The sequence below is a fragment of the Barbus barbus genome, assembly GCF_936440315.1.
Source record: "Barbus barbus genome assembly, chromosome: 1".
Classification (NCBI taxonomy): Eukaryota; Metazoa; Chordata; class Actinopteri; order Cypriniformes; family Cyprinidae; genus Barbus; species Barbus barbus.
This window is the reverse complement of record NC_136729.1, coordinates 10664131-10691424: the sequence shown is the minus strand read 5'-3', so window position 1 is coordinate 10691424 and position 27294 is coordinate 10664131. Positions and strand designations below refer to the sequence as shown.

General features: G+C 38.6%; 2 protein-coding genes across 2 annotated transcripts; both read right to left on the bottom strand.

Annotated features, from left to right (window-relative positions):
- Nucleotides 1-12335: 12335 nt before the first annotated feature.
- On the bottom strand, nt 12336-15672 carry LOC306874860 (uncharacterized protein; the record flags this gene model as incomplete). The annotated part of the gene is made up of 6 exons (XM_079425143.1): nt 12336-12458; nt 12670-12692; nt 12799-12906; nt 13092-13427; nt 13529-13879; nt 15510-15672. The coding sequence occupies 6 exons, from the start codon at nt 15670-15672 to the stop codon at nt 12336-12338; spliced, it is 1104 nt and encodes a 367-aa protein (XP_079281269.1).
- Nucleotides 15673-20073: 4401 nt separating this feature from the next.
- Nucleotides 20074-21788, bottom strand: LOC306874781 (uncharacterized protein; the record flags this gene model as incomplete). The annotated part of the gene is made up of 6 exons (XM_079425023.1): nt 20074-20454; nt 20555-20589; nt 20685-20795; nt 20877-21230; nt 21328-21671; nt 21775-21788. Coding segments are annotated over 6 exons (951 nt in total), but the record flags the coding sequence as incomplete, so codon positions are not given.
- Between the last annotated feature and the right edge of the window lie 5506 nt (nt 21789-27294).

Sequence of the window (27294 nt, the reverse complement as noted above, 5' to 3'; positions counted from 1 at the left end):
TGTAAAACTACATTTAAAATTATTAGTGTTGCTTTTATCTTAATCTTTTAAAAAAATAAAATGACTATTATTTCCACTTGATCCCATTGAGTTCTTCTGTTAATATGTTTATCTTGTACCATTTCATTAAAACCTGTTCTTGACTCATCAGCTAAATAATATATTTGAGTAAAATATATTTAAATAATTAAAATCTAGTTACCTCTAGAATCGTTGCAGTCTTCTGCAAAAAAATATAGACTTTTGCTTTTTGAATGATGCCTGACATTTAAGCAAATTTGAAACATATAGGCCTATATATATATATATATATATATATATATATATATATATAATTAGATATAACATATATACACTGAACAAAATTATAAACGCAACACTTTTGTTTTTGCCCCCATTTTTCATGAGCTGAACTCAAAGATTTAATACTTTTTCTATGTACACAAAAGGCCTATTTCTCTCAAATATTGTTCACAAATCTGTCTAAATCTGTGTTAGTGAGCACTTCTCCTTTGCCGAGATAATCCGTCCACCTCACAGGTGTGGCATATCAACATGCTGATTAGTTTAATTAGATTAGATACATTTTTTATGGAAATTTGTACAGACATATTGGATAAAACAAAATGGTATATCAAATCATTTTGTTATATATGTTGTAACATAGTTGAGAATCATCCTTAAAGTTTAGAAGAAAAAAATCCTGAAACCTAAAAATGTATTGGTGATTTAAAAAAAAAAAATCCTGTTGTTTTTGCCTTTTTGATGTCTGTTCATGCCATTTTATTTTTAGGAAAACTTAGTCCTAGTGTCCTCTACAGAGGACATAGAAAAAAATATTAATAAAATATATTTTTTCAAAAATGTTAATTTTCCATTTTTTTCTAATTCTCTAAACAATGTAATGGCATGAAAAAATACTAAATTCACAAAGCTTTTTTTTTGGGGGGGGGGGGGGGGGGCTCTCAGGAGGATATAGTGGACACAACATGACAGAATCAGGCAATGAAGTCAGCACACGCTTTTGACGCACCATTTTGAGAACACTACAGAAAGAGCACGTTGTTTTCGCCTGTGTGGATACTTCAAAAGACGTTTACTCTGCCTGTTTGGTTTACCTGTTTACACGTTCAGAATGTGCATTTTGTCCGACTCCAAACGCATATATTCGACACCCATTTCCTGTTATGATAAACGCACGTCAAAAATGCGCGTTTTATAGGAAATCACACGTCGAGGACGCGCGTTTTGATACACAAAACCGCGCGTTTCCAATGCGCGTTCTCCATAATCCCAAAGCGCGCGCTAACAACGCGCGGTTTGCTGTCAAGTCGCACGCTTTTGACGTGTCAGTGTGCAATCAGACGCCCGAGCAGGCGTTTATGACCAGTTTGGCTTTCCATAATATTTGTCAAATGCACGGACGTCTCAGAAATGTTTTCATGAGCAACAGAAACACTTTTTATATACTGCTTAATACAGGACCATCTGTTCAAGAATAAAGTTCAAATAAACATATATTATTTAAATACCAATAAAGTGGGGGTATATTTGCTCTTATCAGTGACATATCGCATTCTCTAAGGCACTAAGAGCCGTGAAGGCAAATAGTGCATTCGAGGCACTGAGAGCCATAGAGGCAAAAGTGCATTTGTGGCATTGAGACCCATAGAAGCCAGAGAGGGTTTTTGTGTGAAGGTATAGGAAATACAGAGAGAATGTAAGACGCTAGACGGGGTTCTAGTCGTAAATCGCTCTTCCAACTCTCGACTCCCACCATTACAGACAGGGGCACGCCCCGAGTTTTAGTGAATAGGTCAGGCCAGTGATTAGGGAACAGAATACCCAAAAATTACTGTTATAAAGAAATAGTAATAACCTATATGCGCATATATATATATATATATATATATATATATATATATATGCATATATATATATATATATATAGGTTAAGGGAAAGCATTGATTGATCTGTGATGCATCAGGAACAACCCTGAAAGAGCTAAAATTTTGTTTTTATGAGCCTATTTGGATTGGGCCAGTATATGGAAATTGTGGAATATACTTTGCAGTTTCATCATGCAGAAGTCAAGTGCTATTGGTAAGATCATCGCCTCAATCTCTCTTGCTGGTATCATCTCTTTTTGGTTTTCAACTGTGCTAGAAATATGACTGACAAATTTGGTAACTTGCTTAGTCCTGATAGAAATAATGAAACAGAAGAGAGCAAATGCTGTAAACAGCTCGGCTCTGAAGCGCTGACCTTAAAGATATTCTCTAAATTCATTGAAAGAATGGTCAGTCTGGGCTTTGATTCTGATTGGAAATTTAAAACAAAAACTTGATTGGCTGCAAACAAGAAAGAACCAGAGAGATAAAAAAATAAAAAAAAATATTCTAAATGTGTGTGCCTTATTTTCAGATGTGTAAAGTAGCTATTTGTTAAAAATAATCCCAGAAGTAACATCCCAGAGGTGAATAATCCCAGAAGTGATGATTTAATCTGATTCTTTGTGCATAGAAGGTTTAAATGACAAAGAATGATATCATAAATCTGTTATAGTTCCTATATAATTGTTGAAAGCCCTGACAAGGCATATTGAACAGAACTGTGGGTTAGTGAAAAGACTGTAGGCACACAAATTGGCAGTAGCAATTTGGAAAAACACAGAAACTTATGTTTTGCTTTAGAAGATAAGATTGCGTTGACTGCAATGAAGCAGTTGTTTTTATCTCATGCTGGCCCCCATCAAGACTCTGGCTTAAGTTGTAAAAGTAACAGAGACGTGTTATGAGTGGAAATTTGTAATTTCTATATTTACTGATGTTTGGGCGAAAGACTAATTTTATTGTCAGACTGCAAAAATTCAGCCACTCAGAATCTCAGCCAAATGCCAAATTCCAGTGAAAAATTATTGCTTGCATATGAAGTGAAGTGACATTCAGCCAAGTATGGTGACCCATACTCGGAATTCGTGCTCTGCATTTAACCCATCCAACGTGCACACACACAGCAGTGAACACACACACAGCAGTGAACACACACACACCGTGAACATACACCCGGAGCAGTGGGCAGCCATTTTATGCTGCAGCGCGCGGGGAGCAGTTGGGGGTTCGGTGCCTTGCTCAAGAGCACCTCAGTTGTGGTATTGAGGGTGGAGAGAGCGCTGGACATTCACTCCCCCCACCTACAATTCCTGCCGGCCGGAGACTCGAACCCGCAACCTTCGGATTACAAGTCTGACTCTCTAACCATTAGGCCACGACTTCCCCGACTTCACTTATGAGATGATAATGTTGTAAACAAGTAACATAAATGGGGGTTTCAAAGTTAATTTAAAGAAAGCACAGCTAGCACAACCCGAAGTAACACATCTGGGTCAGATAACCCCTGACAGATTTAAAACCATTGTTGAAATTCCAAAGCCTTGGCCAGAACTAAGTGAATGGCTAAATACAAGTTGATGTAAATGTACTGACAAGGACTGCAAATGAAATAACGTTAAGAAACCTTTGAATTGCAAAATAAATAAAGTAAAAAGACAGAAATAAAGATGTTTATTTGAAAATGCATGTCATTTCTGACAAGTTTTAAGCTGGGCTAGTGTAAAGCAATAGTATGATGAAATTGTTAAAATCTAATGAAAATGCATTGTTACCAGTCCTGAATCCCTCAGAGTTCTCTCTCTCATTCAAAGTCAGCTAAATGCTATTATCTGAGCCTGTGTCATAAGTGATAACAAGCTATTTATAGTAAAGCACAGTGTTTCAGTGAGATGTTAAAGGACATGATACAAGGAGTTCAGATCCTATTAAGAGGGCAATTAGTAGTTAAATGTTTCAACTGCCCAATGCATTTAAGAAATAAGAGATTGTAAAAATAATGAATAACAATCTAGGGGCTATTGTTGAAGAGACATGATGTCTTTATAATCATAATACAGACGCTGAGCTATAGAAGTAATGATTTTGAATAGTCAAAAAGATGTATTGCTGCTTGTTCTATGACCAGTAACTTATCTGTCTTATTTTTAGTCTCCACCATCATACAGGGCCCGATGGCTCCGGCTACAGAAGTAGCAGAACATTACACTGAATGGATGGGTGTGATATCTAAATTCACTGGTTTGAAGATATCAAATTGATTTTAGTGATTAAAATATTGCTCTGATTACCTTTTCTCAATGTTTTAACATTAGTAGGTGGTGTCAATGGCTATCATGGTTCTTGAGTGCACCTTTCCTAGTGGTGGAAAATACCGGATTCTGGAAGAAGACTGTCGAGGATGTTGCAATGGGAAAGAGCGGTTAAAAAAGTGTGCATGAGGTGATTGCTCAATGACGGGTAAGATCCTCTTTTGGCCAGGAGAGGACAACCTAAGACAGGGGGTCACCGCCACTGGGCACCTGCCCAGAAGGGAGGTGTTATATGTGAGATGGTAGTGGAGTTGAGCGGATGCTTGATAGACCTAAAAGCATAGTTTAGGGGAACTGTAAGAAGTTACAGCAATCTGCCTCAAAAAGGTGAGCTCCTCCAGACCTGATCACCAGCAACCGCATTGATTGATGGCTTGTTTTTCATTGTGACAAGCGACCAAAACTTGATGCAACTTGATCAAAACCTGAGGTAAAGGAGCTTATTTATAAAGTCAAATTCAAATTCAAATTCAAATTTTATTTGTCACATACATATACATACGTAGTACGACATGTAGTGAAATGTATTGTACGACTGTCCAACAAATTGTCCAACAAAATTAAGAAAAACCTCAAGTTTACAAAAATACAAATAGAAAAAGTACAGTAAACATATATACAGAAATAAACTAGCAATAAAATAAAATAACAAATAGATATGAGAATAAAAATAGATATGAGGAATAAAAAATAGAATATGATTCTATATAGATTCTATAAAAAGTAAAGTGTATGTCAGTGATAAAGTGTCCGTGTGCTGTGCAGTGCAGTAAAGTGTATAAGTGAGTAAAGGAATACTAAAGACAAATGGTATGTAAGTCCCACTCATTTATCCTTACGTAACCTTTTACAAATTAGTGCAGATTGTACTTGAAAAATGTGCAAAGTGGAAGTGTGGGGTGATGTGATTATAGTGGAGAGTGGTTAAGACTCCGAATGGCCTGCGGGAAGAAGCTCCTCCTCATTCTCTCTGTGTTCGCCTTCATGGAGCGGAAGCGTCTCCCTGAACGCAGCAGAGAAAAGAGTCCATTGTTGGGATGGCTGAGGTCCTTCACTATCTTCCTGGCCCTGGTCAGGCACCGCTTGCTGTAGATCTCCTGCAGGTCAGGGAGCTCGGTGTGGATGGTACGTTCCGCTGAACGCACCACCCTCTGGAGGGCTCGTCTGTCCTGCATAGTGCAGTTCCCGAACCAGGAAGTGATGCTGCCCGTCAGGACGCTCTCGATGGTGCAGGTGTAAAAAGTCTTAAGCACCCGAGAGGGAAGTCTAAAGTCCCTTAAACGTCTCAGATGGTACAGACGCTGCCTGGCCTTCTTCACCAGGGTGCTGGTATGACAGAACCAAGTCAAGTCCTGCGTGATGTGAACACCCAGGTATCTGAAGCTGTCCACTCTCTCCACTGGAGTCCCGTTGATCGTGATCGGCTGGTATGACCGCTCCTGCTTCGTACTGAAGTCCACTATCAGCTCCTTAGTTTTGCTGATGTTCGGGTGTAGACTATTCACCTGGCACCAACTCTCCAGGTTCTTAATCTCCTGTATGTAGGCCGTCTCGTCGTTGTCTGAGATCAGGCCCAACACAACAGTGTCATCAGCAAACTTGATGATGGTGGTGGAGTTGGAAGTGGCCACGCAGTCATAAGTGTACAGTGAGTACAGCAGGGGGCTCAGAACACAACCTTGAGGGGCTCCAGTGCTTAGGGTGATGGAGGATGAGGTGTGTTTACCCATCCGTACGGCTTGCTGTCTGTCCTTCAGGAAGCTGGAGATCCATTGGCACAAGGATGTGCTGAGACCAAGGACCTCAATGGCAAATGGCAAAGGGCTTTCAAGAACCATCTGAGACCATGTGATGACAGCCATTATTTTGTGAAAGTTTCTTAATTTATATCAGTAGCACGATGTTGGTTGCTTTATTGGCAAGAACTGTATAAAAAGTTTCATATTCAGCATTATGATGACTTCCTGAATCAATGAGGCTGATATGATATTGAACTAATATATCTATCATAGTTTTTACTCATGCAGGTCATAAAGCATGGCATAGGATAATTACAAGACATGGTGGTGGCTAAAAATGAAGACTGCTTTTGCTAGATGAAGAGATGGTTTGGATAACAATGGTCAAGGGAATAAAGCATTTGAGGTAAAGATGATTGTAAGAACTGCTCATAGCATATTTTACTTTAAATAGTCAAAAATTGTAATTTATTTGTGTGTACTCACAATATCAACAAAACGTCGTGTTTTTATCTTGAACAGGAGCGCTTCACAAAAATGAACCGAAAGTCAGCGAATACATAAAAGCTTTAAATTACAACTTAACTAAATAAATAAAAACGAAAACAAAAACTTTAGTTATAATCTACATTATATTAAACTTTAATATAATCGTTATCCGTGAAGATGCACTTCTCTCTAAAGGCGTGTCTAACGAGGAGATGGCGAATCCTTACTATTTCCCCCCGGACACATTCATGGTAATTACTTTTGCTGGGGCTTGTGCTTTATTGCATGTATTTGAACGCAGAACTCTTCAGCTGAAAATTGATTAGTAATGCCTTAGACTACTGCGTTACAGCAAAAAGTAATACGTTACTGTAATGCATTACTTTTGTAACGCGTTACTCCCAACACTGACAGTGACTAACCAAATTATCCAGAAGGAGAGCCCTCACATAAAGAAAGGTTGGTGGGAAAACAAAGGAGGGAATCCTGTTGAGGTAGAATGGGTTAAAGTCAAAAGCAGCTATACGGCTGTCTGTGTGTGTCCTCAAGGTCTGAGTGACTTACTAGTTTGGTTTATGCAGAACAGAGATAAGTAAAAAAAAAGATTATATATATATATATATATATATATATATATATATATATATATATATAACTGGGCTCTTTTAGCATGTTTGAACACAGAAGAGAGACAGTAGTTCCCCTTATCACCGTTTTCATGAAAGTTAAAAAAAGCATCAGAGGATGTGTTGCAGACAAATTCATGTTTACGTTCCAGACAAATCGACTCAACTGAGAAGAATCTAATTCAGCTTCATTTATTTGAAGGGGGTGTGGCTTTCACACTGTATTTGCTCCAAACTGTATCAAAGCAGACTATAATATGCACTGTATAGAAACAAAGGGTTTTCTAAAATAAATTATATTGCAATGTTATAAAATATTTTAAAATGCTAATAAACCCACTTCTTATAGATCTTGAATTCTCTTTTTCTTTTCTTTTTTTTAGCAAAGAGAAAAATTGCCATTAAATGCATCAAAATGACATTACTAAAATGGTTGTAAATAAATAAATAAATAAACTACTGTAGTTAATTGCTATTCAGTTTATATTACATTAAATTTAAATTTATATTAGTGAATTTAAATACTCACAGTATCATTTGTATGCCGATGACACAATTATGTATTCTTGTGCCTCTACATCTGAGACTGCCTGTGCGAATTTGCAGTCAGATTTCAACTCATTACAATCCGCCTTGTTTGATTTGAAGTTACTTTTAAATGCAAAAAAGACTAAGGCAATGATTTTTGCCCCCGGTAGGTACTAAAGTCCCAGTTCTTGCTATTAAGACACTTCAAGATGAAGCTATTGAACTTGTTGATACTTACAAGTATTTGGGTATCTGGCTTGATAAAGGTTTTACCTTTAAAAAACACATTGAAGCTCTCGCTATGAAACTTAAATTCACTCTGGCATTCTTATATAGATTAAAATCTTGCTTTTTAAGGGCTATAAGAAAAAGACTGGTTGCAGGACTATTCCTGTCTCAGATAGATTATGGGGATATCATCTATCAATTTGCTTGTCCATCTACTTTGTCAATATTAGACCCTCTTTATCATGCGGCTCTCAGGTTCATTACAAATGCAGGCTATCAGACACATCATTGCATCTTATATAATATGGTAAATTGGCCGTCACTTAAATCGCGCAGGATGCGACATTGGTACATTTTTATTTATAAAGCGATTTTAGGTATTTTGCCGTCTTATATTTGTTTAAAATTTGTTCGTACCCAAAGTACATATCGATTAAGATCTAGTGATGTACTACTTTTTAATGTACCAAGAATGAGGACAGAAGCAGGAAAGAGGGGTTTGTCATTCTATGGTCCTTCGTCCTGGAATGAACTCCAGTCTGGACTTAAGATTGGTGCGCTAATTTCACTAGCTGCTTTTAAAAAAAGAATATCGGATATGCGGACGGACATGTGTAATTGTTTTAATTAATGGTGGGTGGACATTGGTTTCTAGCCACTATTTTCGTTTGTTTATATATTTTAAATTCACTGCATCTTCACATGCAAATATTTTGTAAATTTTGTGTAAATCTGCGTTGTATTTTATATTGTAATTTATTGTCTTGTAACCTATGTTTGAACGTGCTATACGGACTCCCTTGTAAAAGAGACTGTGTCTCAATGGGACTTTTCCTGTTTAAATAAAGGTTAAATAAAAAAAAAATTAAAAAAAAAAATTCAAATGTAGAAGCTTAATGGCAGACTCAGATTGCCTCTCTGATGAATCTTGTGAAAGTCTTACAACATTCACAGAACTAAAGGTAAATGTCAGCGGATAGGCTGAGACATTTCTGCCAAAGCATCATGATTCATTTTTATGAAAAAATTTTTTATGCGGAACATAATGTTTATTCAACATAAATAGGAAATTCATAATGATGAGTGCAATAGCAAGTAAAATATATATGTATGCTATTAACTAAATAACTAAATGAAGCGAATATATTGTGTTTTAGTAAATCATTAAATAAGGTGCATGTACCTTATTTGTTTTTTTTAGAGATATGGGAGCATAGCGATTGTAGACCGACCACACCTCTAACCGCATGGCCGTGTTTGAACAAAAGCAGCCTCTCATAAAGTGTCGGGTTGGAAACAAATAATCATTTCCTGTAGGTAGTGACAGGAAGCAGTTTCCTGTAGCAGTTCGGTGCAGAACAATCCCCAGTGAGGTGAATTTCAGCAGACCAACACACACTTACTGAGCTTTAGTTCAGTTTTTAGATTAGCAATAGTTGTGTCATTTTATTATTTATCACTACGTTAGCAATAACTGTTATATGCAAATCTACACATCACTAATGATTATTATTGCTTCTTTTATAGTCTCACAGGTGTGTAGAAAATTAAAAGGGTTCAATTAAATTATTTTTTTATTTTGAAAAAAACTGTTTGGCCATTAGCTTCAGTCTGTAAATGGTATATCATGCTTAAGTGTGATACCTGAGCAGAAATACAAGATGTTGTTTATTTCAGGTGTGTGTCTATTGTTTCCATTCACAATATTGAGATATAAAGTATGACTTCATTACATATAAACCATATAACAGTGTTTATATTTTTGCCACAAAACACACAAAAAGTACAATTGGACCTGGTCTTATGAAAAATATAAAACTGACTATGAATTAATTTAACAGAACTCATTTTAATATTGAAGTTGAAAACTGTATGTTTTGCAAATATCAATATTTTAGGTTAAAGTATATATGAATATTAGAAAGTGTATATCTTGGGTACTTTAATTGGTCTATTTATTGTAAAATTTGTAATGTTTAATAATCTTTTTATTTTAATTCACATTTCAAATTGTGACAAATGTCCAAAATTCCAGTAACCACTAAATTAATATGAAAATCATTAGGTGCGTGCATAATTATCAATATAAAATGACAATGAAAATTGTGTGAAACCTTTTAGTGTGATAAACTTTTTTCTCTGTTGTCTGATATTGATAGATGCAGCGGCATGACACTTTATACACTTGTGGTTTTGGACTATGAGCCCAGGCCACCAAACAAAAAACAAAAAAAATGAGATCAGTGCTCACACCTCTGCGGTTGAAACTTTCCATTTAGCCTTATGATTAAAGTGTGATAGTGACGAACTAAACTGCAATTCAAGTGATGTTTGACCTCTTGTTTTAGACTGGTGGCATTAAATAAAAGGCCTACAATGTAGTGCAACAATTTTACAAATGCTATTGTATATAATACATAAAGACTTATGATCATTTACAAATCAGGACAAAATTTATTTATCTGATCGAAGGCAGGTGGAGGTGTTCTGTTGCAACACACCTTATAAAAAACATTTGTTTCAGCACCATGGACAGAGACATATTATATTTGTTATATTTCACATTTTTTAAGGAATAGTTCATCCAAAAAAAAAAGAAAATTTGCAGCATATTCAAATGCTAATTTGCATTAGTTTGCACTTTGTAGGCAAGAATCTCTTTCTCATTCATTTGTCACAAGCCACACTGACAAGGGAAATGAGGCAAGGAACTTCTTAAACTTTTAATAACAGAACTCAGGAATTGCTGGAGATACAGAAACACATGGAATGATGATCTACTGACGATAAGACCGGACACAGACACAGGGAAACACAGGGCAGACTAAACTAGATAATTGACACAGGGCTGGGAACTAGTTAACTAATGAAGACATGAAATGAGGTCAGGGACTGGAAGACCAAATAAGGGCATGGAAACACAGGGAGCATGTGGAAACACAAGACACAGGGAAACAAAGTCTGACACATTCATTCATTCATTTTTAAGGTCAGTTCTAGCAAAAACCACAGGCTCTAGCACAAACAATGTATAAGCAGAGGATGTGACAACGAATGGGATTCCTCTGATAATGCATCTATATTGAGTGATAAACACGGTGGAAATCTGTTTTTGTTTTGGAACAGGGAAACGACTTACTAAGTTACTCTTAGTTACTCTTACTTAGGAATCAGATTTAGTTAGATTTCTTCTGACACTGGAATAGCAACATAAAACTGCAAAAACACATACAAAAAAGTACAGACAATACCATCATAAATATTTGTTTAAATAAGCATCTAATTGGCTTGGCGTTCCAATAATTGCCATTGTCCAGATTGTTGTTGTTTTGTTTTTCTCCTGTTTGTACATATGTTTGTATGTTTGTGAGGCCATATGTACAAAGGAGTCCATGCTCTGGAACATTAAAGTATGTTATAACAGCTCTATAGACTCTTTTAATTTTATTTTCTCATGAAATACTATAGGAACAAACACCACTACAACACTTTACTGAATTAAAAAAAAAAAACCTAATTAATGAGGTTGTCCTAACACAAACATTAGCAAAAAGCAATGGAATAGCTTTAATGAGCAGAGAACTGTGTAGCGGACGAGTAAACAACTTCAAAAGCAGGAGCAGGATACCAATATTCTCTTACCACTAGGTGACAGTAGAGACCATGGGTTGAATTCAGCATTCAGCAAGTTAATGTTTGAATAATTCTTGCAGTAAAGACAAAATGTGCACAAATACTTCCCCAGGGAACTGTACTTTACACCAGCACCAGGAACCTATCATTTGAATGAAATGTATAAAAAACAACGCAATTTCCACCATCAGTTTCTCTAAATTCTCAGTGTTCCTATGAATTGCAAACACCACAATAGGACAATGCACATGAATACTCATACATGAACACATAAATAAATGCACATGACATGCACATATATATTTATTCATTTAGAAGATGTAAAAGAAACAAACATACACAAAATTGTTATTGAACATGTTACGGAACATAACATAAATTTTCAAAGTTGGCCAGAAAATAACACAGTCTAACAAACCTTACTATGCCTAACAAATTCATACATCTAACAATATACAGTACAAGTCTAAATAGCACAGTAACATTTAAAGACATTTAAAATGACCACCTGTATCTTGCCATCCATATTTTAATGACATTGTTAGTTACTGTTGTCTGAGGTAACAAAACACTCTATTTTAACTCTTAGGAAAACCCTGGACATGATCCTTATAGGCATTATAGATTAAATTATAATACATTACAAGTGTCTTTTAGAAAATAGCTGCCCAGTATATTTGTAATTGCTGACAAATTCAAATGAAAATCAAATTTGTGTCAGCAGTGATAATTCATTACACTAAAAATCCTTGGCTATACTTTGAAGATAAGTAGAATTGACAGAAACTATTTTGACAAGTTAAACATATGCAACAAATGTGTTTTTAAGAGACAATGATGGAAACATTTCTACAGTGTAGAAGTCAAATATTCCTCTAAAGCTCTGAATGTCACTGGTATGATCTGACCTGTGCATATAGAGACTGGTCCTGGCTAATCTTTGCTTTGGCTCTTCTTGTGTTCAGAGGTTTCTGACCAAAACTAATGGCTGCATAATTTAGAGTGTCTTCATTCTAATATTAAAAGAGAAAAGATACTTCAGTTATGAGAGGAAAATGACACGTGATATGGCATAAAATACACCAAAAGTAATAAAGTTTTTATCTTTTGTACTTACTGCAATATTTAAATAATAATAATAATAATAAAATATAACATTAAATTGATACACAGATTAAACAAAGTCTTTCTACATTTAAGATCTCAAATAGAATAAATACTTACTAAACTTTCTGGAGATTTTGGTGCTTTAGGAAATCAAAAAACAGTCATTATAAACGCCAGTCATGTCTTATCTTAAATTACTATAATAAATTAAGAAAATTAAAAAAAGTTAAGTTCAGAAAATTTTACCTTTATTCTGACCCATGCATAGTTTTATTCCCAGAAAAACAACAAGGGCCAAAAAAAGGATGTTTAAAATTCCAAGAGCAATAAGAGTTGGATTCACATAACTTCTCTCTTCAACAAAGTAAAATAAAAAATAAATAAATAAAAAGATTTTTAACTTCTTAGATAACATTTTTTTTTACATTTATTAGATAAGTTCGGCATTGTGTACTATAGTATCTGAATCGAATGCTCTTCTAGAGAGGGAAGATCAAACCAAACATTTCAGCATTTTAAAGCAGGTATTTTCATCTTACCTCTAAAATTTAGTTCAGTTCCTTTTCCAAACAGTATCTCTCCACATGCGGCCACAGCACAGTAGTAAATCCCGGTATCAGAGTGACTGATGTTGCTCTTGAAGAGATGGTAGGCACAGCTCTGTGTTTGAGACTCTGTGCTGTTCTCACATTGACCATTTCTCTCTCCTTTGGTGTAAAGCACTCCTTGAGATTCTCCTGAGCTTTGTCTGAACCAGTAGACACTGTGTTCTCCTGCACAACTCTCAGTGAAGATGCTGCACTGCAAACTCACAGAATCCCCTGGATGAAGCGTGTCTATCAAAGACTGCTGAAGAGTTGTGTTTCTACCTCTGGCTGCATGTTTAAAAGGGACATAAGAGAGACAGAGATAGTAAGGACAAAAAATCAGACACCACAACCCAAACAAAGCTACAATAACAAACAGGAAAACTTACCTCTGACAAGTAATCTGGTTCCTGCACCCATTCTAATAATGTGATATGACGAGACTACACAGTAATACATTGCTGAGTCTGAAGGTTTCGTCTTTAAAATGGTCAGATTTAAATGATTATCTCCTTTATTAACATTAAAACGTTTTGTTTTCTCAAAGTCCTCATTCCAAATGGGTTGTTGATTTAAATATAAAGATACAATTTGTAAAGATTTTCCATCAGCCGTCTGTTTAATCCATGCTTTTGTTGATTGCAGAACATTTGAAAATGTGCAAGTGAGGTTCACATCCACTTCAGCTCGAACTATTTTTACATTATCCTCCTGAACGACATCCACATCAGAGGAGCAGACTGCAAAATTAAAAAGGTACATTAAGGTCCAAAATTTTTGTCACGTTAAAAATAAATACGACCTCACGTTGTGTCAATCACAATTACACACTACCTCCGAAACTTGTCCGTCATAAAAAATTCGGATCAGGTTGGATTTTCTGCATTTTCACATCCGTAAAAAGCATATTGATAGGTAAGGATGACTAATACGAAAAAAACTAAAAAACGCATACGAAAATTTCAGACTTAGTGTGCAAGGACCTTTAGTGTTATGTAGTGATAGATTGTTGTAAAGTATAAAAGTACATTTACCTATTGTTGAGGAGAACAACAACAAAAAAAATCTCATGATCAGCGACCTTCCAAAATTCCCCTGAAAAAAAAAAAATTAATTAATTAAATGATAAAAAGATGAGTCAGCCCCCCACCACCCATGCCACCAAAATAATAAAAAACTTTTCACACCAACTAATAGAGGTAGATCAGTAAACTGTCCATACCATGTCTCCTTCAATCTCGGCTTCAGACAAATGAGACGCATATGCACTTCTGTCTTATTTATTCAGTCCTTTAAGAGCTGATTGGTCACTTGGGTTTGCATTGAGCTGAAACCACTTGTGTGATAGCAGCCAATCAGCTCATGTCATGAAGTTTGCAATGTTGCACTTTTGTTTCTTTAAGAAGTCAATATCTAAATATAATATAAATGTGAAAAAAGAAAATTAGGATTAGAATATTAAGTTATTTGTTTTGCTATTTGTATTTACAAATTAAGCACTTTTTCCTGATACATTCTGTATTGTTTTAAAGCAGATTTGCTGAAAATCACAGACCAAACGAACATTGTAACTGAATGTCATAAATGCTATTTTTAGCATTATAAAGTTAGTTGCATTATAAATTTGGCAGGTGGGTCATATCTGAGTGTTAGTGAGTATGTCACTAAATAGTTTGCACTGAGACTTGTTTCTGTTTTCACACCTTTTTGCTCCATCAAAACCACAACATGTTAAAACCCAGCTATTTCATTACCAAAAAAAAGGGTTATGTACTATACACAGCTGACATCTGATAATCTGCCTATATTAAAACTAAAGGTTTACATAAAGTTTGGCATCTGTACATACATATGCAGTTAATGCTTGATTATTTGGTTTGTATCATAAGAACAAAAACAAGAAATGAGTCTCTTATTTTGTAACAACAACAATAACAATATTTAAAGGGGACATAACACACACAGTTTCATCCAATCTCATGTTAATCTTGAGTACCTATAAAGGAGTATTGCATCCTTCATATCTCCAGTCTTGAGCTTAATCATTTTTTATAAAAGAAAGATACAGCTTTATGATTCTCTCCAAAAACAGCCGAGTTTCTGGAGGCGCGCTGTGGGTGGAGCTAAAGAGTGAGCGCACTTGAGCACCGATTGCCAACAAAACACAGACATTTGATGCCGTTTCACTTACCGTCTACAGTTCTGAATCATGACCGGGATCTTTCATCGCTGGGACCACTCCATCTTTCAGTATCAAACGATGTGCAAATCCAGTGTCGAACTGGGCCTTGTTTTAAAGCGTTCATTAACAAACACGTTTACGTAACGCTGGGTTCTTCAGGAAGCTGAACAAGGTTATCGTTCCCTTACAGCCAAAAACACGCTTCTTTGGAGACATTCTTCCCGAGCAAATCCCATATAGTGCAGCCGAATGAAGCACGTCGATGTGCTCTGGATGTGTGCGCAGGTGTGCTCTTACAGCAGAAGTGCCCATATAAGGAGTTCCACCTTTCATGACATCATGAACAGCCATGACTGAAAAATACTTTCCGAAACTTGTACGAACCTGGAAGGAGTGCATTTGGCACAGAAATACTCTGTTCTACATCCAAATCATTTTTTTTAAACTTTGGCCATGTTTGAAAATCCAATAACTTAACATGCATGAAATAGCATAATACCCCACCCCCACCTTAAATATTGGCCTGATGTTGCATATTTTAGTGGGTGTAGCAGTGGACATTATATAAGGAATAATTGACGACGTTCCGTTGAATCAGGTGTGCATTATTTTTTTTAATAATTCAATGGACCGTCGTCAATTATTCCGCGTATACTACCGTTGCCACACCTCAAGACATCGATCAGATTATATATTTCATGGCATTCCTCTGGTTTTTCTACTTAAATCGTTATTGTGAGTAGGATTATTTCTTCCGCATCTCATCCATCGCCTCCCTAAATTATGAGAGAGAGAGAGCACCTCTGTGAATCTGTGCGTCTCTCAAAAGTGTTCAGCAGCAATGTCTAGTTAAGTTCATTTTCTTCACGAACAACGCCGTTGTTCTTACCTCGCTTGTGAAAAGTCATGTAGTTTTTAAGTTGTTAAACTATGTTACTGATAAAATCATCAGAGTAGCGCTAATATTATTAGCGTTTATGTTAATGTGTGTTCAAACTGTATGTGCGGCTGTGAGGGAGAGATAGAGTATGCACTTTCCGTACATAATAAAACGTAATTTTGTGGCAAAAACATGTACACGATCTGTCGTTTTTATCTCTTTGTTTACTATATTTATTTCTTTGTCCAGTGTCCTTGTGGGTTTGGGTTCTTTTGCTGTAAGGACCTTTGAAATAACTGATATGGTTATGTAATGCGGTCTAGACCTGGAACTACGTTCGTCGTGCGTTTCCCTGAAAATAATTGCACACCTTAGAATGTTCGTCAGCCAATCAGATTCAAGCATTCAACGGCCCTGTAGTATAAACATTTTTCTTACTTTAAAAATATGTCTCTCTTGTCCTCATACATTTCATACATCAATGAATTAACCATAAGAACCAGTGCTTTGTGCTTTTCTTTAGGCCTTAAGGTAATTCAAATCAGAAGTTTATGGGCACAGATTTGTTATTTCAGCACCAAGGACAGAGATATAATCAATAATTTTACACTGCCATACGACATGACCTAACAAAATCTTTTTATATTCGTATTCATGCAGAAAACACAGGCAGACACAACGTTTCTGTGCAAGCATAATTTTGATTGAAAGAAATTGGCATGACCATTGTTACAATGTATTGCCAAAGCATAGTGTTTACATTGAATCTAGAACATATATGTATTTTAATAAATAAATGCATGTGTATATATAATTAAATAAAATAGAACAAATAAATTCTATGAATTCTAGCCGAATCATCTCTCGCTCTCTCTCTCTTTCTCTTACTCACACACACACACACACACACACACACACACACACACACACACGTTTACTTTCAAAAGAGAAGTGTTTTAAATTCATAAACACATCCCACTGTTCAGTATTCTGACATACGAAGGTCTTTGCATACTTCAATAGCAACATGACTAAAGCCATTTCCTATCCACAAGACTGGCCTCTGTCTGTTTTTTTTTTTTGCACCACACTTTGAATCGAAACCACAGAAACAACTTTCAAATGGCCAACCACAGAGCATTGCTTTCCTTTGGCAGAAAAAAAAATTATATTTTAATGCTTACAGATCGGCTGCAAAAAACAAATAAATAAATAAATAATCAAAAAAAAATTATGAGGTAAAATATATTTAAAAATATTTATCTGTATATCTGTTTGTCTGTCTGTCTGTCTGTCTGTCTTTCAATATCTATCTATCTATCTATCTATCTATCTATCTATCTATCTATCTATCTATCTATCTATCTATCTATCTATCTATCTATCTATCTATCTATCTATCTATCTATCTATCTATCTATCTATCTATCTATCTACATTTAGTGCTTGACAGCTGTGGTGTTAGCATGCATAAATTACATTAAGTACATAAAGTGCATTAAGTCTAACACCTTACTCTGAATATGAAAGGGAAAAATACAAACATTTCTCATTTCAAACAATATATCATACTACATTTCAGATTACTGAATGAAATGTGGGTTGTGCTTGCTTTTAAAAATGAAGATATAACTGGTTAATGTTGTATAATTCCTTTAGGGGAACTTTGATCTAAGGAGACACATAGACATTTCATAGTTTGTCTGTGCCTTGAGACCACAAACTTGGTTGAGACAATAAGCATAAAATACAATGTGAATAGTACACATCCTCTGTTTAAGCTGCAGGTGATTGTGGTGGAGGCTCCATCAAGTGTTTTTGCACTGGGGCCCAAACAACCCTAGATATGCAGTGGAATACAGTTCACTGGGCTTTAAGCTATTAATACCACAAAGCACAGACTCCTCCACAAAGTCAGTGTATGCCCATGTAAAAATATGTTACACCAACTAGAGTACCAGTAAGATGACAAAAGTACATCATTTCCTTTAGAGTGACTGACAGGAAGAAGCTGCTCAGTACAGAATGAGAACTGCTGTGGTGAACATCAGCGGAGAAACATTGAACTTTAGACATAACTGTCAGCATTTAATACTTTGAAAGTCTGAAGCATTCTAATTTTGCAATTGAAAATTACTATATATATCTATAGATAGATAGATAGATAGATAGATATGTACTTTTTTTTATATAGAAATTTTTTTTACCAACCACAAGACTGACCCACTGATGTGTTTCACACCGCTATCTGAATCAAAAACCACACATGCACCTTTCTCAAATGGTAATTACTTTACCTTGCATTTGTAAAGGATTAAATTACCTTTTGATGATTACGGCCGGGGGACAAAAACATAATAGTAAGCTTATTTTAACACTACAAATACTTTGTGCTCAGCTGGGCTTGCAAGTTACAATGCGTGCATTTAACAGGACACCAAGTTATTTTCCATTTTACTATACTGTATATTTAAACCTGACAGTAAGCATAGAATTTTAGCATGAAGTTAGAAACATGGAATTTAATATTTTAGCATGAATGCGGAATTTTCAAATACCTTCATTTTATTGTAGTACAGGCCTCACAGCCTCATATTTCCATGATCTTTTGATATTTGCCACGTTTCCACTATAGGGGCCTTGTGTACGGTGGCCGAGAGAGCTCAATGCGCTGCAACTTCAGAAAACACATGCAAATATAAAAAGCACCAGCAAATCAAGAAAACATCTTCATTAGTTTGACAGCAGGTGGTGCAAATGCTCACAACACAAACAAATAAAGAAACACTGCAAATGCTCACAATACAAGCAAATACATTTTATTTGTAGTGCTTTTCTTTGTTTGTTTGTTTTGTGAGCATTTGCAGCACGTGTGTTGTCAAATTGACGAAAGTTGTTTTCTTAATTTGCAGGCGTTTTTTTCTATTTGCAGTGAGTTTCTTTTTTTGTTATGTTGTGAGCATTTGCAGCATGTGCGTTGTACAATTGAGGAAGTTGTTTTCTTAATTTGCAGGTGTTTTTTCTATTTGCAGCGCATTGCGCTCTCTCGGCCACCGTACTTGTGAGCCATTTATCGCTAATATTGGGCAGCATCACTTTTTGTAACTATTTAAAAATATGATGCAGACTAATGCTATCCCAAATTTGATTATGTATTTAAGTTTACGCAGTGTCTGTTTACACTAAGTGCAAATAGCCTGCCTTTTTGGCAGAGGCTATAACTCCGCTCACAAACATGTGGTAGGGTTAGACAAGTTTGCAAAAGACTACAGTTATTGCAATAATAGTAAATACTGAAAATACTGAATAAACTGCTATTTTTACATAGTGTAAACATAATCTATCACCATCTGCACTTAGTGTAAATAGCATGTAACTAAAAAATATTGCTAATTTTCACATAGTGTAAATATCATCTTTCGCTATTTGCACTTAGTGCAAAAGTTAAGTTTATTTATTGTAATCATTACGAAAAAGTTGATAGATTATCTGTTTTGTTTTTGATTGATTGACCACAAGGGTATCAACCTATAGGTCAATAAACATATTTCTGAAACATTGTTTAATGTTCCTGTGAAAATATTGCTTATGCTACGTTCTAGACACATGAGAAGTATATATTGACTTCATTAATGTTGTTGTCATGAGTAAACATCATAAGTATGTGTTAGTAGTAGTAGCAGCCTACATTGTAGTCTAACTACCATATTAAATAATGCCAAAATGGTCACAAGTGTCGCATTTCAGTACCACGGACAGGGATTTCAACTTCTCCACCTCTTTTCAGCCTAAGACATTTTTCAACAAATCAGTAAATCTAAAACTGATATGCTGTGTTGATGCAGAAATTCAGCAAACAGGGGTCCATGGAAGTCGCTTAAAATTACAGTTCAGTTTATTTGATAGAATTATTTAACTTTTTTTTTTTTTTGTCCAGAAACAATTTTAATTTCAGAAATTTCTAGTAAATTTCATAATCAATTAGAAACAGCAAGTAAAACACTGACTTAAATGGGAAATTTTGAAGTATAAAACCTGAAATATTTTACTACTGTAGTACTCTAATGGTAATCTTTATCACTTAAAGCCCTATTGTTTTGTAAACAACAGAGAATTTATTATTACCAACATGTATAGATTTCTCATGTGCAAATATTAAATTATCTTGTATGTTTTTCTCTGGGTCTTCTAGGCGCGCTGGACTTTTGTTGAAAGCTCAAAGCAGCATAATTCAAAGCATCTCTGTCTTCATCCTAAAACAGCAATTATGATACATTCAGTCAGATATATTTCCTATTAAGGCAACATAAGCAACATATGGTATAAAAGCACATGAAATATTAAACTGCTTACCATTAAGTGACCAATCTGAATATTCTGAGTCCCATCTTGAAAAACAATAAGGATTGTTACACGTAACTGCACTGTCTCTGAAAGATGTGGATTTTCTTACACATGAGAAATTTTATGCAGTAATTCCTACCTTTTCGTCGCTGCATGTACAGCTGTGTGCCCAGAAATATGATCACAATCACTGATAAACAGTTTAAAATTCCTAGAATCAGGGCAATTATACTCCAAGGTTCCTGAAAACCTTAATTAAACATTACAGTAATTAAAAAATTAGCAACAAATCTGTGAGCAGACAGAAAAGTTTTGTAATTTAAATGGACACCTGGCATGTCAGGTTTTCTTGCATCTCCAAACAGTATCTCTCCACATGCGGCCACAGCGCAGTAGTAAGTCCCAGCATCAGAGAGACTGAGGTTCCTCTTGGGCAGGTTGTAGATACATCTGTGTGCAGTAGAGTTCACATCAGAGTTCCTCTCACATTGAGCGTTCCTGCGCTCCTGAGTGAATATAATTCCTGGAGGAGATTCTCCAGATTCACGTCTGAACCAGTAGACGTTGTGTTCTCCTGCACAGCTCCGAGTGAGGACAGTGCACTCCAGCGCCACTGCAGAGTCTTCTGGATGCACTGGATCTATCACAGCTCTCTGATGGTCAGACTGCATGTTCAGTTCTCTGCCTTAAAAGAAAATAAACCACAATGACATGATGGTAATTTGACCAGACACAATGTACTACATGTGCCACAGTAATATTTAAGTGAACATTCTGCTTACCTTTAACAATCAGATCAGTGGCTTCCTCAAATTTGAACTGATATATAAATTTAACACAATAGTATGTTGCAGTGTCTGATTCTTTTGCATTTGTGATGCTCAGATTAAAACTGCTATCGTCTTTTGCTACAAAAAAGTGATTATGTTTGTCAAAGCCATTTTCAAACACGACATCTAAAGCTTGATATGATGAAGCGATTGAAAGGGGTTTCTCTCCAGCTTTTTGTTTGACCCACACAACACTGGTTCTTGACTCTTTTGGACTAATACAGGTGAAGGTAACATTGTCTCCTGCTTGAACAATCTTCAGATGATTCTGAGCCACAACGTCTACATTGTCTGAGCTGCCTAGACCAATTCAAAATGAAATGTCATGGATGAGAAAATGGTTAGTATAGCTTGCTGTTGAATTGCTTTATTAAGCAGTACAGGCATATAAATACTTACATTTTGAAAGGTAAAGCAAAAGGATGAAAAAATGATTAATCATTTTTAGGAGATAGTTCTAAACTGGTTGATTCAGAACCTCTAGGGTGAATCATCTAGAAAAAATAACAATAGTAAAAAATTACATACATGAAGAAGATAACATTTTATTTACTCTTTTTGTTGTTGTTGTTTTTGAGTCAAACAACTTGTTTTAGATGTTACTCATTTTTAGGTTACCTGACAAGTTTTACATTGTGTGGATTAGAAATATTTTTTACACAAACATTTTAATGCATGACTTCACATCATTCATGGATATGTGATAAAAATGTTGCTTTGTAAAGCTGATGTACAATACAGAAAATAAACAAAACAAAAATGAAAAGACAGACTCTGTTTTAAATCTGTACTTACAGACTTCATTTAAGATCAAGGTTGGTTTTCATGTGAAGTCTACGACAGTCCGAAACACAGTCCGAAAGAGAAAGACATACAGAGACTCACCTTTATATACTGTACCTCCCTGTATGAAAGAAAATGTACACGATCCTATTGGCTGATTCAACACAGTGCACATCTTAATGGCACGTTCACAGTCATAGTGACAGCAAATTTAAAGTTTTGTAGCAGACTGATACATTTATACCTGAATGAAAATGAAACATCTACAAAATATTTATTGACGAAAAATTTTATTCACACATCAAAGTATTTATGCTGATTTAAACATGTGCATGACATTTATTATAGTGATATTTGAGAGAGATGTTTGTTGTTTTTCAGCAGAGGAGGCTGTATATGTATCAAATAATACTGTAATTCTGTAAGGTGTTATGTGGAAACTTTTTTTAGCACAGCAGTTGGCTGTGAACATAACTGAAGTGTATGTTTTTCTTCCTTCCTGCTGTCACACTTTGACCACAGCTAGAGGATCGTGCACTACTGTTATGCACCACCAGAAATTCATGAGCAGAACTGAGGCTGGTACCAGTGTAAAACCTTGACCTTGAAAACCTAAAAGTGTGTCTGTGCTTGCCTTGTTTAGCATTATAACATACACATAATTATATTTAATCAAAGTAAATGGAGTATTTGAACCACGAGGCCACTTAATTATGAAGCAAATAATATGATATAAATGGACAGAAGAACTTCTACATTATTCATTATTTGGCATTATTATTCTGCCTTCTCTCAGTTCATTATTATTAATTATTGCTCATATCTGTTAGTTAGTCACATCAGATATGACTCATGTATTGAAGCATCTTCTAAATTTCCTATTTTAAAAAAAATGCTATTTTGTGTCAGTTGTTGAACTTACTGTATAATTAGTGTCAGGAAAAGAAAAAGAAAAAAGGGGGAAAAACAAAAAACAGTGCATGTAATGGAAAAGAGCAGTGAAAATCATTTCCGCTGAGAACATTGTTTGTGGGCTGTGAATGAGTGTGGGAGGTAAGAAAAAAAAGAGCAGGGTGGCTAAAAGGACTAAAAATATATAGATCACATGAGAAGCCTGATAAATAAATCATTGATTTATTCACTCATTTATAGACACCTTTGCTTATGTAATTCAGTAATTCCTCCATCGTCTGTAAATAATTAAATTGTTAGTATTTTAGACTTGTGGAATAGTGTGATTCATTGCTCTGATCCACAACAACATTAGCAAAAGGAAACAGCAGTAATAAAACTAGGGACATTTTGTATTGTTCTAAAGCCATTTATTAGAGTGGAGCACTTGAAATTTTGTATTTGTTTTTGCTGAAGTCTGCCTTAAGTCTATAAGTAGATTGAACAACTACAATATCTTTTTTTTTTTTTGTTAACTTTCTGTGTTCTTGTATTTTGTAGTTGGACTAAACATGTACCACACTGTATATTGATGTGTCTCAATGAGAATTAAAGGGCACGGGTGAAAAAAAGGACTAGAGTATATTGACCTGGTTCCCTATCTGTCGGTCACTACGAGTTATGTCGTGACGACATAGGGGGGATTTACTTGGAAGCCCCAATCATCTCTGACTTAAGAGAAAACGCCAATGAAATTGGCTAGTGGATTTTGCATACCTGAGCCACTCGCCGTGCATACGGGTATAAAAGGGCGACAGGTGCATCCACTCATCCGATTTTTGCTTCGGAGCCGAGTGGATGAACGTGTTGATCTCCACAAAGCCATTCATCATCTGTCTGGAAGCTGTTCTGGTTGGCGTTACGGTGCGAACAGCGGTGTCCTGTCTGCAGCGATTCCCCTGGGCACTTCAACTGAAAGAGCAAATTTCCTAAAAGAGCAAATCATGGTCGGTTCACGTCTTTTTAAAGACGCTGTTCCGGCCGTGTCCTCTTGGTTGCGGTCGTTTCCTGTCCTCCGTAAACAGCCACGATCGTTGTCTTCAGTGTCTGGGGCTCCAGCACGCTGAAGCTGCGTTCGTGGATGGTTTATGCGTTCATTGAGCGTGTAACCATAGCAGCGCTGCGATCGCGCCTCTCTCTCCTCACGGGGATGGGAGGGGCCCCCTCTGTCACTACCCGCGCTGGCTTCTCTGCCACGAGCAGAGAACCATCGGCTAGTGCTCTGGGCGATCTGAGGGTTACAGTGAGAGCCTTCCGCCGGGCCAGTCCCCACGGACCTTTCACTCCTCCTGCAGCAGCTGTTCTGTGCGGCTCCCCGGTGATTCTGCTGTGCCGTCTCACGGCGTGCCCAGCAGTTTCATTCGGCGCGCCGATAGAGGATTAGATGTCGATCGCGGCATCGGGGGATGGGCAATCGTCCTCTGAGGATGAAGGTTCGGCGCAGCTGCGGGGTTCGCGGCCGCCGCCGAATCGGACCCAGAGTTGACGGCCGTGCTTTCCCGGGCCGCCGCGAGATCGGGCTGGAGGCGTGCACACCTCTCATTCCTGAGCCCTCGCGGTGAGATGATTGGCTCCTCGGCAGAGGCTGTGGCTCGCGACCACGCCCTGCCCTGGTTCCTTTCTTCCCGGAAGTGCACGAGGAGCTGATGAAGTCGTGGACGGCCCCTTTTTACGGCCAGAAGCGGCGCGTCTGCCTCCTCCATCCTCGCTACCCTCGATGGCGGGGCGGCTAAGGGTGACGCTGACATTCCCCAGGTGGAGAGAGCGGTCGCGGTGCACTTGTGCCCGCGAAACGCCGCCACTTAGGGGAGTCGTTCGCGCCTCCCGTCCAAAGCCTATAGGCTGATGGCCGTTCTCGGCCAAAGCGTATAGTGCTGCGGGCCAGGCCGCCCCTGCCCTGCATGCCACGGCTATCCTGTGAGTACACAGGCCAAGGCATTAAATGCACGAGGGTAGTACCAACCCGAGGTTGACGCAGGAGCTGCGCTCAGCGACTGGCCTTGCCCTACGGGCAACGGAAGTCACAGCGCAGTGCCTCGGGAAGGCGATGTGCACACACTTGTGGTCCAAGAGTGCCGTCTGTGGCTCAGCCTGTGGAGAGGGGCGAAGTCGACAAAGTACACTTTCTCGAACGCTCTTGTCTCCCAGGCTGGACTGTTCGGCGACACTGTCGAGGACTGTGCCCAGCAGTTCTCGGCAGTACTGCAGCAGACCGAGGCCGTCCAGCACATCTTGCCCCGGCGTGATGCACCGCTCCGCCACAGGGCAAGCCCCAGTCTGCTGGTCACCGTGGGCGCCCTCCTGTGTCCCTTTGAGCTGCTCCGCCTTGTGCTGGGGCGTCGAGCCTCTTGCAGGAGCGTGGCGCCCCCCCCCCGTGTTCCAACTGGCCCCGATATCGTCCAAGGAGGCGATAAAACGGCCCTGACACGGGCAACCCGGAGGTGTGGGAAGCTGCTCTATCTCAGGAGATGGCGGGATCAGCGCCGCTCCTTCCCCCGAAGGAGGGTTGGGGGGAGAATCATTCATTCTGTTCCGCCGCTGGCTCAAGAAAGCCAGCGGTACCCACTTTGTCAAAAGAAGAGCAATTTCCTTTTTCCCCGGGTTATCAGGTTCGCGGGTTGACAGCGCGCGACGCACTGCCTCCTCACTCTCGCCCGCGACCCATCTTGCCAGCGGCCAAGAGAGTGCGGTTCGGGGACGCAGTGCCTCCCCACGCACCTCTAGCCAGTCCCCTTTGGGACCTAGGGAGTTCGGTAAGGATGCTTCAGAACGCGCTGCCTTCTGTACTATCCAGCCCTACTCCTCTGCGCTGCACCACCGCAGGTACGTCGATTGTGCCGTTGGAGCCCCTTGCACGGCGTCTGGAAGCGTGGCTTGCGCTGCCCAGCCCGTCTCGGTGGCTCACGCGCACAATTCGACTCGGCTATGCGATTCAGTTCGCCAGGCGACCTCCCAAGTTCAGCTGCGTTCTCGAGACCTCAGTGGTAGCTCGGAACGTTCCTGTCTTGCGCGAGGAGATTGCTGTCCTCCTGGCAAAGGATGCAATCGAGCCGGTCCCTCCAGCCGAGATGAGGCAGGGGTTTTACAGCCCTTACTTCATCGTACCCAAGAAAGGCGGTGGTCTTCGACCAATCCTGGGGTGCAATCCCCAGGATTGGTTTGCAGCGATTGACCTGAAGGATGCTTACTTTCATGTTTCGATCCTTCCGCGACACAGACCGTTCCTACGGTTTGCGTCCGAAGGTCGGGCATGGCAGTACAAGGTCCTCCCCTTCGGGCTCTCCCTGTCTCCCCGTGTCTTCACGAAGGGCGTTGAAGGCGCCCTTGCCCCGCTACGGGAAGTGGGCGTCAGGGTCCTCAACTACCTCGACGACTGGCTCATTCTGGCCCAGTCCCGAGAGCAGTTGTGCGATCACAGGGAGCTGGTGTTACGGCACCTCAGCCAGTTGGGGCTTCGGGCCAACTGGGAAAGGAGCAAGCTCTCCCCTGGGCAGAGAATCTCTTTTCTCGGTGTGGAGTTAGACTCGGTGAGTAGGACGGCGCGCCTCATGGACGAGCGCGCCCAATCAGTGCTGAACTGCCTGAGTTCCTTCAGAGGCAGGACTGTGGTGCCACTGAAACAGTTTCAGAGGCTCCTGGGGCATATGGCATCCGCAGCTGCGGTCACGCCGCTCGGATTGCTTCATATGAGACCACTTCAGCACTGGTTGCACTCCCGAGTCCTGAGGTGGGCATGGCGCCGCGGTTCACTTCGGGTGAGTATCACGCGCGAGTGTTGCCGCTCCTTCAGCCCCTGGACGGACCGTGCTTTTCTACGGGCTGGGGTGCCCTTAGAACAAGTGTCCTGGCATGTTGTTGTCACAACAGATGCCTCCAGTACGGGCTAGGGCGCTACATGCAACGGGCAGGCAGCCTCGGGGCTCTGGACAGGGCCTCGACTGCTTTGGCATATCAATTGCCTGGAGCTGTTGGCAGTGCATCTGGCCTTGCGGCAGTTTCGGCCACTGCTGCTAGGCAAGCATGTGTTGGTCCGCATGGACAACACTGCGGCTGTGTCGTACATCAACCGGCCGGGAGGTGTACGATCACGCCGCATGTCACAGCTCGCCCGCCATCTCCTCCTCTGGAGTCACACGCAGCTCAGGTCGCTGCGCGCTGTCCACATTCCGGGGGAGCTCAATCGTG